This window comes from Drosophila erecta, unplaced genomic scaffold, assembly GCF_003286155.1.
Source record: "Drosophila erecta strain 14021-0224.00,06,07 unplaced genomic scaffold, DereRS2 tig00000126-arrow-pilon, whole genome shotgun sequence".
NCBI classification, from domain to species: domain Eukaryota; kingdom Metazoa; phylum Arthropoda; class Insecta; order Diptera; family Drosophilidae; genus Drosophila; species Drosophila erecta.
The window spans coordinates 13,680,202-13,693,881 of record NW_020825209.1 but is presented as its reverse complement, the minus strand read 5'-3'; the positions used below and the strand labels follow the sequence as shown (position 1 = coordinate 13,693,881).

Sequence of the window (13,680 nt, the reverse complement as noted above, 5' to 3'; positions counted from 1 at the left end):
GGATTATGCGGAGGTGAACTCAAGATAAATTGAACGTAAGCCGTTTACAAAGATAATGGAACATTTGGGCTAGAACGTTCTGCTTCTGGGGTGTTCCTTTAGCAAGCCAGCAGTGGCATTTGATGTGCTTTGATTCGAAATATTACCTTTACTTTTAAAGTAATAATTATTATGATTATGATAATTTTTTTTAAAATCAGCTATTTGATATCTCGATAATAGCACCGCATAAACGTCACTTGTTTTGGGTGGACGTGTGCTTGCAACGAGAACAACCGGCGCATCGGCGGCAGTCTGCTGACTTTCCGACCGTCACGTAACACCAGGTCCAGGGACAACAAAAGCAACACAGCACAAAACAACTGCAAACATATGACCACCAAAACAGGGTCGCTACCACATAGTATATCGCACATACAAGTGTGTATGTATGTATAGGGTGTATGCAGTTTAGCATGCGCCCGCTACAAATACACACAATTACATACAATCTATTTGCTGCTGCACCTGCAAAACCAAACAGAAGGTGGAAATGGGAAAGTAAGCAACGAGAATTGGAGCCACACGACCCGTTCAATGACGTCACCAATATGTTGCTTTTAACATTACACCCACGATCCACATGACAATCATACATACATAAGTAGCTCCACAAACCAATTGCCGAGCATTAAAATGCGTACTATAAAACAATATAATGCAAAAGAGGTGAAAACAGTAGATTACCTTTGAAAAAACCTTTGAAGTTTAATGAAATCTTTAAACTTAAGATACATACATATGTATGTACGTAAGTAATCACATCAAGAGTTCTGAAAACATCATTTGAAACACTTAGTATTTAGTATTTAGCCCCCTTAGCTAGTGCGCACTGTATTGTAGTTGTAAGATTTTGCTTCTGTTTCTTCTGTTTCTTGGGCGTGTGCCGCGGATCCCATCGGAATGGGTGGATCGCAGTCGAGCAGGCACGCACGTGTGCGGTTCGAGGTGCCCGAGAATATTGGACGAGATCGTTTCGTCTCGAAGTGGAAGTGGAAGCCTTGTGCTCCATGCTCCACGAACTTGGGCTGTTGTGCTTTGTGCTTCTGCTTCTGCTTGTGCGTTTCTAGTATTTCTTGTCGCGCTTTTCAAGGTCCGCAGCCCCACAGTTTGGATGCCATTTCAGATTTCCGCAACGCCATTTATATTGATGTGCGCATGTATGTACATGCGTATGTATGTACGTATGTGTGTGATGAACGAGAGTGCGTTGTTGTTGTTTTTCCTGCCTTTCTGTTTTTTTGGCGTACGTGTTGCGCCCCAACGCCGGCTTAAAAAAAAAGAGTTTAAATAAAAAAAAATAGTGAATTGAAGCACAGCAACATGTGAGCAGAAATTATTCTGTTCGCGTTGGATGCTGCTTTAACCCTCTAAAATGACAACTATTCAACATATGTATACATTTAAAACAAATGATTATTTTAAACTCGAATTCAAAACTCTAGAATATTTGAAATATTAACTCTAGAAGCATTTGGAACACATATTGCACAAAATGTAATTTTTTTTGTTTATGTGCGTTTGATTTGTTCTACGTTTTATCTGTCCACACAGAGTGTTTGTAGGGTTAAGCGAAAGGGTTGTTTACGTTTCGGGCTCACAAGTTTTTCTTTCAGTATGCGGATTTTGGCACGTCGACACACCGGCGACAGAGGAGCGACGTCGACGCTGGCAGAGAAGTCGTGCTGCGTCTCTAAATAAAATGACATAAAATTTAATTGCGTCGTGCATTGGTGTGTGCGTGTGTGTGAGTTTTCCAGTTGCCTGCACCACCAGAAAACAAAAAATAAAAAAGACAAGAAAAAAGCAGCGACTACGTGCCACTTGCAACGCATCCTTTTCCACGTTGTTGTCGTAGGTCTTCCATTTTTCCAATTCATAACATTCCAAATTTCACGGGGGAAATCTATGAAACACTCTTTGAAGTGTAAGGTAATGAAATTATACTTAAATAGCTGGTTGAAATTTAAAAAATAGAAATGTTTTTTCAAAATTGCACGCCATGTATTTGTAATTTGAAAATGCGCGATTAGCAAGCGTTTAGTTGCTTGAAAGTTATTTCTTTTCGTGTAATTTATTAAATTACATCTGACGGCCGCCTTATCAGCGACCTGCTTTAATGGCTGATAAAAGTCCAAAAACAACAGCAACGCACAGCAAAACAAAAAATAACAACACATGACTTTCTGACCATCGCGGGTTACAAAACCCAAAAAAAAAAAAGCTAGAGATAAAAGCCAGTCCAACTTTACGGTAAAGATTAGGCCAGAAAACAAATACGAAATGAAAATGAAATAGGCAAACACAAAACAGATTTGAAAATTCGGAACTGCTTTTCGAAAATGTTCGGTAAATAAAGGGCCTGAAAATTTGGCGGGTAAACAAGATTACAGTTTGAGAGTCACTCAAGGTAACGAGTTTGAGACATGTTCATACATACATATGTAAGTAGTAATACGTTTAGTAAACCAATTTGCATAACCAAACAATAGCATTTTTATTGCAATATAACTTTAAAAATATTAAAAGAGACAAATTTTATTCAAAGCTTATCTTTAATTAACTAAGCAAAAAGACAATCGTGAGTTTCGTTTCCAAATCCATTGTTTAAGTTTAATATAGGTCTTCAAAAAGTAAAATTGATAGATTTATGTGATATATAAGTGATCTTAATTAATCTTTTAGTGATGGCAAATAAACACACTTTTAGGGCTTGTGTAATTGGCCTTCAAACACAACAGCATTCTAAGAAAGGAAAACAAAAATCAACAACGTGGCCCAGAAAAACAAAACCAAAACAAAACACGCTAAAAATCTAAACAAACATAAGAGGCATGTGAGTTGTTTTGTTTTTTGTTTTTTGTTTTTTTTTTTTTTTTTTTTTTTGGTAATCCACACCGGCATTGTATATGTAACATTTAACCCTGAAGTCGGGCGATTGAAAGCTCCTTAAGAGGCAAGTGGAGATCCACCACACTGAAAAAAACAAGACCACATTGGTCAGTTCTGTACTTTCACTTATTGCGCTTTCGAATTTTGCGCCTTCAGTGCCAATGCTATAAGCAATTTGATTTTGCTGTGTTTTTGAAACTTGTCGAATACTTTTTTGATTTGAATTGTACCACCACTTTTACTCTTATGCTTGTACTTAATGCAGTATTTGTTCTCTGTGCAGTGCGAACTCCCATTTGAAATAATTGTAAATAGGTTTTTGTTTCTTGCCATCGCCTGCTATTTTTAGCTGCCAATTAGAATTGGCTTTTGGCCTTATCTGGCTCCCAAAAAGAAGAAGCAGTGAAAAAGGGTAATTGTGTTGCGACTACGTTGCTCCCGTCACGTTAACACAAAAATTGGCGTAAACAAAATTGTAAACAAAGATTACGCACTAATCTACCATATCTCTGCTTGCTCTTGTAAGTGGGCGTGGCAATGGTTTTCGCATAGGCACAATTCTTCAAAAAGAGAACCAAAACTCGTGACAGTGTTGTTAAGTAATATGTAAATGGGTTATGACTGTACAGCTCGTATATTCACGATTTGGGTATTGTCGTGCAAGAAAGGAGATAAGGAGATAACACTAACTGAAACATGCATACGTATAAAAGCAAATTGCATTTGCCAAGGGCCAAACAAAGATGCTAAAATGTCGGCCCATACGGCTAATATGCTCGTGTTCGTACTATCCCTAGTTCTCCATAGTCCAGCAGAGAACTTTTGCAGGCAGGATCTCTGTGCCAAAGGAACCAGCCACATAGCGTGTGTAAGTGGTCGGTCGGTCGACAGAATGTAACAATAATATATATATTTGTAATTTCTGTATTAATCTGAGCAGCAGAATGTCAACGGATCCTTTGGTAGCTCCTGTCCCAAAGATGCCACCGCTATTAAACTAAGTCGCGAGGACAAAAACGTGCTGCTTAAGGCCCACAACTCGGTGAGACAAAAGTGGGCAAGCGGCGCGGCGAGGACTAGGAGGATCGCCTGCAAGATGGCCAAAATGGAGTGGAATCGGGACCTGGAAAGGATGGCGCTCTTAAATGCCAAAACCTGCCTCATGGCTCATGATGAGTGCCACAACACCGACAAGTTCCGGCTCTCTGGCCAGAATCTATTTGCCGCGGCATTTCAACAAGCCAAGAACATTACTGCAAGGAGGCTCTTGGAGCTGGCAGTTCAGAAGTGGGCAGGCGAGGAAGCGTTCCTTACCGCCGCGGACTTGAGGAAAACGCCGCCTAATCCAGCCGAGTACGTGCCTACTTCAAAGTGCTCATTTTCCCGAGTTGAAAAACCTTATTTTTAGAGTGATTGGCCACTTGACCGTTCTGATCAACGAGAAAAGCTTTGCCGTGGGCTGTGGCTTGGTTTCCTTTGAGCTGGGCGAATTCAGGCGATACAATCTGGCCTGCAACTATGCGCATACAAATGTGATTGGCCAAAGTGTTTATGCCGAGTGCGCCAAGGCGGGCAGTGGTTGCCCAAAGGGCAGAGACCTGGAGTATTCATCGCTATGTGCTTAAATGCGGTGGAACCACTGATTTGGTTCAATTCAAATTATATTTACTATTGTTATTTGCTGTTCTATTGATGACAAACGAAGGGGCTTTTGGCAAGTGAGGAAGGGGGCTTGGAAGTCAGAAATCACTTAAATTTGTGGGCAAGGGCGCAGAACTTGGGACTACTTGGAAACGAGGGTCTTGAAAACGGTGGGGCACTTGTGGGCCGGCAAGTGGCGGTAGCAGTACGTCTTGATCGCGTCCAAGTCAATATCCGCATCCGGCGATACAATGCATATGACACCAAGCCGATGACCCCACAACTTGTTGGGAATACCCAGGACAGCGACGTCGTTGATGTTCGGATGCGAGATCAACACCTTCTTGATCTCCGAACCGTAGACCTTATAGCCGCCAACGGTGAAGACATCGCTGCTCTTGCTCAGAAAGTAAAAGTTACCATGTCGGTAGGCGCAAATGTCGCCGGTTTTAAAGAAACCATCTTGGGTGTTCTGCTGCTCCTCATTGTGTGTGGTTGCCGTGTCCACTGCATTGGATACCAAATGGGCGCCGGCAATTTGCAGTTCACCAATCACGGTTTGCGTCAGGGACGTGTCGCCGCCGATATCCTCCACCTGTATTAGGCCATGATCCACGGTGCCGCCCAGTTCGTTCTTGCAGGTTATAAGCTCGTTGCCCTTGTTGCTGATCAGTCGGGCCGTCACTCCCTTCAATGGGGAACCCAAAGTACCCGGACGATAGTCATTGAGCGCGGCTTGGCTTGGCGCTGAAACCGCTCCATTGGTGGCAGCATCGCGTTGTGGCTCATCCAACGGATGACCCAAAACCAAGCCCGTTTCCATCATACCGTAGTACTCGTAGATATTCTGACCCGTTATCTCGCGCCATCTGTAGAACACCGAGTCCGGCAGCAAGGCAAATGCGGTGGCCATCAATCGTATCTTCTGCCGGCAATGATTCACAATGTACTCCACCATCCGCGAGTCCTTGGCGAACATTTTCTCGTACTCGGCAATCAGCCGCTTGTACACGATTGGCATGGCCAAGAAGAGGGTAACCCGCTGCTTGGATGGGCTATTTATGCCCAACAGCGCACTCCACGCATTGTGGCCATCGAACTTCTGCTGCAACACCACATTGCCGCCCACATTGAGCACGGCACCCAGGGCGGCGTGCATTCGATTCATGGACAGAATGGGTAGCATGCAGTCGGTGGGTCCCAACCGCCAACTGGCGACCAAACAGCGCACCTGAGCATCGATATTCCGGTGGCTCAACAGCACTGGCTTGGGATTGTTGACCGCGTTGGGCGAGTAGATGAGCATGGCCGGCGCCTTGGCATAGAAATCATTGGGCAGCGTGCTCTCGGTTAGGACCACACCCTGGACGCCCACCAGCTGCTTGGCATACATCGATGTGGAGGACACACTCTCCGCCGTTGGCACAAACGCGTGATCCAAAATGATGGTGGCCGATTTCAGGGCCTGCGACAATTCCTGGGCCAGCGACTCGAATTCCGGTGTGGCTATCAGCAGCTTGGTCTTGCAGCTCGATGCCTGGCCCTGCAGCTGATCCATCGCCTGGCCGGACTCCAGCGGAACCGCCACCTGCCCGGATATCCAGCAGCTCCATTGTATGGCTATCCACAGCGCGTTGTTCGAGCACAAGTACGTCACATTCGATAGCGCGGCACTGCCTGCAAACAAAAAATAGTGCCATTAATAAGGCTATGTCAACGAACCCAGCCCACTTACCGCATATGTTTGAGATCTGAATGGCCAGGCGCTTGGCGGCCAGATACAATTGGAAGTAGGTGTACTCCCCGGTGATGTCCTTCACGGCGATCTCATCCGGATAGAGCATGGCCTTCTTGAACGTGGGCACCACCAGATTGCTGCGCTCATCCTCGTCGAAACTGTGGCGCAGCTTCTCAATGAAGCCATCCTGAAAACAAATTGGAAATCCTTAGTAAGTTGTAGCCCTTAGTTATATGAACACTTATTACCTTGTGTATCAATTCAGCGGAGCAAAGGCGAACCAATGGACGCAACTTTAACTTGTGGCAACGTCGAAGCAGCAGCATCTTAGTTTTTGGTCTTTTAGTTTTTAATTGGTGTGGCCGCGAAAGCGCTTAGTTTGAGTAATTAGTACGGAGAGCAAAAAGTAGCTCCGATTTTCAACTGCTATCGCTTGAAAAGCCAAAACGATTCTGAGATTTTCCGCATGACATGCTTGGGAGCACAGAAAGGAAAGTCGCTTGATTCGATTGGTTTGATTTTTCGTTGGTCTTTATTTACACAATAATAGTTGGCAGACACAAAAATTATTAATTACAATAGTCGTAATCGTAACGTAAAGTAAGTAAAAAAAATGATGTTTTTCAAGTAAAATGAACGTCACAAGTTTTCTTTTGGTATTTTTTTGCTTGTCTGCTTGTGTTCGCCTTCGTTTGTTCGATTTAGTTTATTGTTATTTATTTTTTTGTTGTGACCTTTGCATAATACTCAAAACTGTCGTTTCCAACAATCCTGGCTTGAGAACTCGAACGTGCATGGGGCATAGATGGGGTTTTTTTAATTGGGTTAAGAGAGGAGGTGCAACTGAAGACAACACTTAGGAAACCTATATACATTCTAAGATGGAACAAGAGAAAGAAGAGTCAACTATTTTGGGAGATTTTTGAGATAATGGCAACACACACCGTTTGTTCCTATGGCAGCTATATGAACTATCATACAAAAACGTATAGGATAACAATTTATATGGCAGCAAAACCTTGAGAAGACGGACGGATAAACGGAAACAAGTACAATTGCAGTGTATTTAAAATCTAGTTTCTTTAAATATACAAAAACACATATATTTAGCACAAATCGCATACACATTTTGTAAATTTTCGTTACGTCCAGGATCGATTGAGTTTTTCTTTTCTTTTCTTTGTTTCGCTCGTTTTGATTAAACTCTACACTTTAAGTAAGGGCCGGGGAATTTTTTCGAGTGCAATCAAGTGGCGGGCAGTGCTTGCTAAAAATGCAAGAGTTTTACAATTAACAATACAATCACAGATTACGAATTTAACATAATTAACGAAAAAACAATACAAAAAAATTGATCGATTCGAAAAGGTATTTCATTTTGGCCTGGCAGAGGGAAGAAGAGATTCTAAGACTTGGAGATTCGATGCATGCACTCCTTCCCTCGATTTCCAGCCGATTTATTTCTTTCAATTTGTAGAACTGTAAGGCACTCGGCAGTCTCTTCTTTTTCACTTATACTCAAAATGCGATTAATGAAAAATATGTAGAAAGTTACTGGCACGTTACTGTTTTCAATATTTTGAAATTTGTTGTTTTTAAACATACATATGCTCGTACATTCTTTCTTACAAGCAAATGTTATCTCAACACTTAAAATGAATGCTATTTCATCTGGCGCGAAATAACAAAAAGAGTCATAAATTTGACAACTGGGGAAAACCAAATTTTTAGCTCAACAAGTTGTTTGTTGCATTACATTGAAAACAGCAACAGTTCTGGGACAAATAAAAACTAGGACTATCTCCTCCCGATCCATCCCAAGCCCCACTGCACCCAGTTCGACTCCAGGTTCTCTGGATCTCTGGACCCGATCTGAATCCTTTACACTCGCTTCGGTTTGCTGACCATTGTGTAGTTGAGGCCATTATAGCTGCGGTGATCGATGGCTGTCGGCTCGAGGCTGCTTTTGTTGGCCGTGGCAGTGGTGATGGTGCTAATGCCGCCGCTGATATTGCTGTTGGAGATTCCTAGATTATTGTTGTTCGTTGTGGCGATGGCCTTTCGCAGCACCCCATAGCCGCGATGACTATCATCGGCCTTGCGGAAGCTCTCCGTGTCGGGACTAGCGATCAATTCGTATTCATTGGGTGGCGGTGGACTGCATCGGATGCGATTGCCGGGTGTGACATTCACAATGGTCTTGTAGCCACTCGATGTCTTGTTGTTCGGCGATAGGAAGTCCAAGCGGTCGTAGTTGGATTCACTTATGGCAGTGGTTGTGCTAGTGCAACCCTCACCAATGTCGATGTCTATGATCTTGGGTGTATTCTGGCCGCCACACGACGATTTCGATACCGATCGCTGGCGCACAAATTCTGAGGTATCGCAGAGTATGGGCATACGTTCGCTGTGCCTGACATCGCCCACGCCCCTTGTGCGCCACGCCTCTGTGATGTTCTCGATGCACTCGTAGTCCCGCTCCGGCGGCGGTGCCTTCGAGGCGCTCTCGTTGCGCAGCGGCAAGTCGGGCGGTAAATCGGTTGATGTGTCCGGCAGGGATATCGATTCACCACCTTCGAGGGGTTTCAGTATCACTGAACTGTTCGCATCGGAGGTGGCAGATGGCGAGGATATCGTCGTTATGGCCACAGGCTCATATTTAACAATGTTCCTGTATTTATCACAATGGGTTGTCGGGCTTTTGCGTGGCGGTTTGTTGGGAATGTGTTTACTGCTGCTGCTGCTGCTGCTGTTGCTATTGCTGTTTGCGGGCACGGACAGCGTGATTCCTCCGGTGCTTCCTAAAACGCCTCCACCACCCGTTGATGTGGCGCCGCTTGCTCCACCTCCACCCGCGGAGAAGTTGTTCAGAGAATCGTTGGAGCTGATGAAGCCCCTCAGGGATATGCAGCTTTGCGTCGAGTTGATCTCGAACTCCCCACCGTGGGGATTGCTCGACGGAGATGGTGGCAGGGGGCTACGCGAGCCGGGTTCCATGCCAGCTGCCGCACTAAACTGATTCTCACCGCACTCCAAGGTGCTCAGACTATCTCCGCTAATCAGTTTCTTCATCGACTTCATCTTGGCGGACATGCAGCGGAATACCTCCTGCGGATTGGTGTGATCCAGTGTGAAAACGCCCTCGCCGGTGGTGCACTTTCTGCCCGCCTCAAAGGTGAACTTGCCATCGCGATAGCCGTACTTCCTGATGAACCGGTACGGCCACATGGCGATTGTGGCGCCCAAATCCTCCGATTTCAGCTGAAGTTCAGTGGGCGTCATCTGGAGCATATACGTCTTGGGTTCAATGCAGCAGCGAATGGAGGCCTCGGATGGTATCAACGTGATAATGAACAAGCCGTCCTGCGAATTTATAAAAGGGTTCATACAATTATTTGCTGATTTTTGTATTTATATTATATATTTCTATACGAATTATCCCCGAAAATAATACATTTCTGAACTAGCTAACATTCTTCTGCTCGATAGTTGGCGTTGTGTTTGCCTTCCACTGGTAATTATGTTTCTTAGAGCCTCTATTTATATACATTGACTAGTGTTTTTGTAAATAACTACAATTAAGAAGACACACAAAATCAAACGGCAAAAATGTCCGATATATTTGAAAAGCAGATAATGGATAAAGATAAGGACACTAGAAATGAAGAGAATCCCAACGAGGAGAGTCCCAGCGACGAGAATCACAGTAAGGAGTATCCCACTGAGGAGCCTGCCACTAAGAAGCCTCCAAGTGAGAAGTCTTCTCATGAGGATATGGCGAAAAGTAACTGGGAGGAAAGAATTATAAGCAATAGCAAACCCTTCCAAGTGCCAGAGGACACGGAAGGCAATGAACTTTATGACCAGCATCGGATGCAATTGCCTACGGGAAAACCTTTTCCACTGGAAAACCCTTTCGATCTGCGAGTGGGAAACTTTGAAAATATTCTAGATGAATTAAACGCGAACAAAAGGGAAATATGTTATCCGAAAATACCACTGGAAGAACTGGCCAAGAAAGTGGATCCAGATGAAACCATTGCTCATACGTTGGATAAGCGTTGGTTTAAATTCACAGGTCCGCCACGTAAAGTGGTCGGCGAGGTATTGCTGGCAGTGTTCCAGAAAAACCTAAGGCCTGGTTTGATTGTCGTGGTCGAGGAGAATCATTTCCGTTGCCACGCGATGGTGCTACAAGTGCTCTCGAACTTTTTCCAGCAACCGGAATTGGCACTGTCGCATCTCTTTCAGCTGCCCAGTCCGATGGTCACCGCCCCGGCATTTGTGGCCATGTATCGTTGGGGCCTGGAGCCGGCGGAAAGAGTGCCCGCCCCTCTTCTGATGCAGGTTTTACGGGCTGCGGTGTTCTTCGATTGCCAGGAACTCGTTGATAACTGCTGGGTGGGAATCAATGAGGGTACTCGTTTCCCGGACCGGACATTGTGCATTTATCTTCACGGCAATTTGATGGGTATGCGCCTGGAGGAATGCCTGCTAGAGCGATTGAGCTGTATCTTTCTGCAGTTCGCCGCCAGCAAGGAGTATTTGGATCTGGGAGCTGACACGGTACAGAGATTACTGGGACTATCTTCGCTGGCTGTGAACTCGGAAATGGAGGTGAGTTTTTGAGTGGCATCGGCGAGTTTCATTTAATAACTGCAGCCTATACATTTAGGTTTTTCTAGCCGCAGTTCTTTGGCTGAATCACAAGTGGCCGCAGCGCATCAAATTTTCCTACATTATGATGGATGAAATTCGCTTCGACTGGTTGCCTTTTGCATTTTTACTATGTATGCGTAAGAAACTGGAAAGCGGTCCGCCAGTTCTAAAAATGTTGTCCCGTGCTCAATATATCCGCAAGAAGGTTTATAGCGCCCTAAAAGTCATGTAAGTCAGGAGGTACTAAGTTGATTGTCAATACGAATCGATTCCCACAATAGGAAGGGTTCGAGGAAAAGGTCTCAGGGACGGGGCGGAAATACTGATCGCATCTGGATCTACGACCGCCGGGCACCCCATCATCATGCGCCCAATTGTCGCCGTGTCCAGTTCCTTCGCTATGACGACTTTGTGCGTTACCTTGCACTCCTACAGACTGCCGAAAGTAATCACTGGCTGGGTTTTCGAACCATCGACGATCCCAATATCAAATGCTGCCCCTCGCATCGCCGCTTCTGATCTCTCAATTGCAATGGCAAGGCAGTGAGTTAATCTAGGTGCAGAGGGCAACCTCTTCTTATTAACTGTATTAGGGAATGGATGTGCCCTGCAGAGTCCAAATTCTTGTGAATTCTTTGAATACATATGTGCAAATGCAGTGCAACAAGGTCTGAACAACTATAGGATTAAACAGTTCGTACGACACACCCCAGAAAGTGTTCGCTTTATACAGAGATGATCACTCACAAAGGAGCTGCAGTAGAGGTCGTTGTCCTCCTCGATGGCACCGATTCCGCCCGATGGTGAGGTGTCACAGAAGGCCACCGTCTGCAGGGCGGTGATCCAGTCCTTGAGCTCCTCCTCGCTACTTGTGCTCAGTGTGAGGGTAGCCTGCCGCTTGACGATGTGAATGAGGCGTTCGGGCGGCGGCTCCTGGGTGATCTTCACACAGTTCTCGAGGGTGAAGATCTTGGGGTTGCGGTCCTCCTTGCTCTCGCACATCTCCAGGCGGGCGATGCCGTGGCGACTGGCCTTGAATAGCAAGCAGTAGCGACTGCATGCTTTCTGCAAAGGGAAATTGGGATTAAAATGATTACATTTCCATTTCCGTAACGTCCTGTACAATAAGTATTTAGTCTTACATATGTATGACACCCAATTTTTAGGTATCCTACATGTGGGATTGATGGGATAGTGCTGCATATATGAGTAGGGTATGCGCAGAGCTGAGGTTCTGAAGTACTCATTCACCCCCACCCCGCCCCCTGCTTCTTTGCGACCCCCTCCACCACCCTTTTCCCCCAGTTTTCTGTTGGCTCAAGAATTTCCTGTCGCACATAAACACAAATACCATGAAATAGCATGAATCGCCAGCTGTGTGTGCCATCTGAAACTGCAACATTGGAGGCAAAGTTATTAGTACCTCAAGCAAGTTCAGTGCAAAGCATATGTTATTCGAATTTCAATTTAACTCATAGAACATCACATTTCAACTGCCGCATATGCATAGTGGTTATAAAACTGGTTTCACAACAATCAATTAAATTTCAAGTTTGAAGAAAACACAATGCAGGATTGTTCGGTGGCGAAATGTTATGTATCGCAAAATATCAAAACTATGTGTGAAGCATTGTTTAATGCTGATATTATGGCCCTAGCTGTATGAAGTCAGGCCCCCTCTCGCTCACACCCTCTAACGCGCATTCGCCATCTCACTCGCGCTCGCACAGTGGGCCTCATTTGTATGCAACAAGTATGCAGGCAGAAACACACGCACACACACACATTGCACATAGGTCCTGTTTGGTTTGTCGCATGCGACGCACTTGTAGGATAATTAGAAAGTAACTTGGTAAAAGGTGATAAATGCGGGGACATGTCTGTATAGAAGGGCGGAATATACGGAATACGGCGATTTTCCATACCTTTTTCGAGATGCGATTTAGCGAAAATCCAGTTTGGGTCGGCACATTAAGATATCCAGCCAAAACAGGTATTTCAACATCCATTCTGTGCGCCACTCCTCCGCCTCTCCACTCCTTCTTCCCACTCTCCTTCGTCTCCTGCTCTCTTTCCCTCTCCTTCGTCGATCTAGCTCACACAATGCGCCTCCGATTCCGAATTGTTGTTGTTGCTGCTGCTGCCGTTGTTGTTGTTGCTGCTGAAGTTGGGCTATGCGATTTCTGGAGTTTTCCCTCAACTCATCCGATTATTTTGGCTTCACGATAGCTTAGCGTTCGCATTTAGTTGATCACTTCATAGTAAACATCACATCATATCGCACAGCGAACACGGAGATTCGAGTTTCGAAAAGCGCAGCCGCAGCACAAAAAAAAAATACACCTAAAAAGCGAGCAGAGGCAAGTCGACTTTATTTATTTATGCGCTGCACGGTTGCATGCAACTGCTGCAATCGTCATCGATAATAAACGGCGATCGATAAATTGTAGCTGTTCGAAAACAAACCGGTTTCATTATTTCGCAGCTCTAATAAAATAAATGAATATCCTATTTTATATAATCTTGCTATGTTTCCCGGTTTAGCGTGCATTTTTCATCTCTCATAATTGCGTTTTTGGAGTTGCCAACTTTTCGCTCGACACGCAAAAAACTTGTTTATACACACATCCGATAGCATGAACAATTTATGCATTTTTAAGTTATATATTTCAGGTAAAAATATTTTCTGTGAGCAATAGTTTAGTAGCTCT

At 44.8% G+C, this 13,680-nt stretch overlaps 4 protein-coding genes across 4 annotated transcripts; 2 read left to right on the top strand and 2 right to left on the bottom strand.

Annotated features, from left to right (window-relative positions):
- The first annotated feature begins 915 nt into the window (after positions 1–915).
- On the top strand, positions 916–4,608 carry LOC6551438 (venom allergen 5). The gene is made up of 4 exons (XM_026982305.1): positions 916–1,219; positions 3,561–3,799; positions 3,872–4,284; positions 4,340–4,608. Exons 1-4 carry the CDS (start codon positions 943–945, stop codon positions 4,554–4,556), a joined length of 1,146 nt encoding a protein of 381 aa, XP_026838106.1. The 5' UTR covers positions 916–942; the 3' UTR covers positions 4,557–4,608.
- A 35-nt stretch (positions 4,609–4,643) lies between these two features.
- LOC6551437 (acyl-CoA synthetase family member 3, mitochondrial) lies at positions 4,644–6,743 on the bottom strand. Its single transcript, XM_001978499.3, has 3 exons — positions 6,559–6,743; positions 6,308–6,497; positions 4,644–6,249 (listed from the first exon to the last, which is right to left on the bottom strand). Exons 1-3 carry the CDS (start codon positions 6,634–6,636, stop codon positions 4,715–4,717), a joined length of 1,803 nt encoding a protein of 600 aa, XP_001978535.1. The 5' UTR covers positions 6,637–6,743; the 3' UTR covers positions 4,644–4,714.
- Positions 6,744–6,814: 71 nt separating this feature from the next.
- On the bottom strand, positions 6,815–13,551 carry LOC6551684. The gene is made up of 3 exons (XM_001978497.3): positions 12,895–13,551; positions 11,717–12,034; positions 6,815–9,673 (listed from the first exon to the last, which is right to left on the bottom strand). Exons 1-3 carry the CDS (start codon positions 12,976–12,978, stop codon positions 8,192–8,194), a joined length of 1,884 nt encoding a protein of 627 aa, XP_001978533.1. The 5' UTR covers positions 12,979–13,551; the 3' UTR covers positions 6,815–8,191.
- LOC113564477 (kelch-like protein 6) lies at positions 9,820–11,228 on the top strand. The gene is made up of 2 exons (XM_026981452.1): positions 9,820–10,927; positions 10,986–11,228. The coding sequence occupies exons 1-2, from the start codon at positions 9,920–9,922 to the stop codon at positions 11,199–11,201; spliced, it is 1,224 nt and encodes a 407-aa protein (XP_026837253.1). The 5' UTR covers positions 9,820–9,919; the 3' UTR covers positions 11,202–11,228.
- Positions 13,552–13,680: the final 129 nt, after the last annotated feature.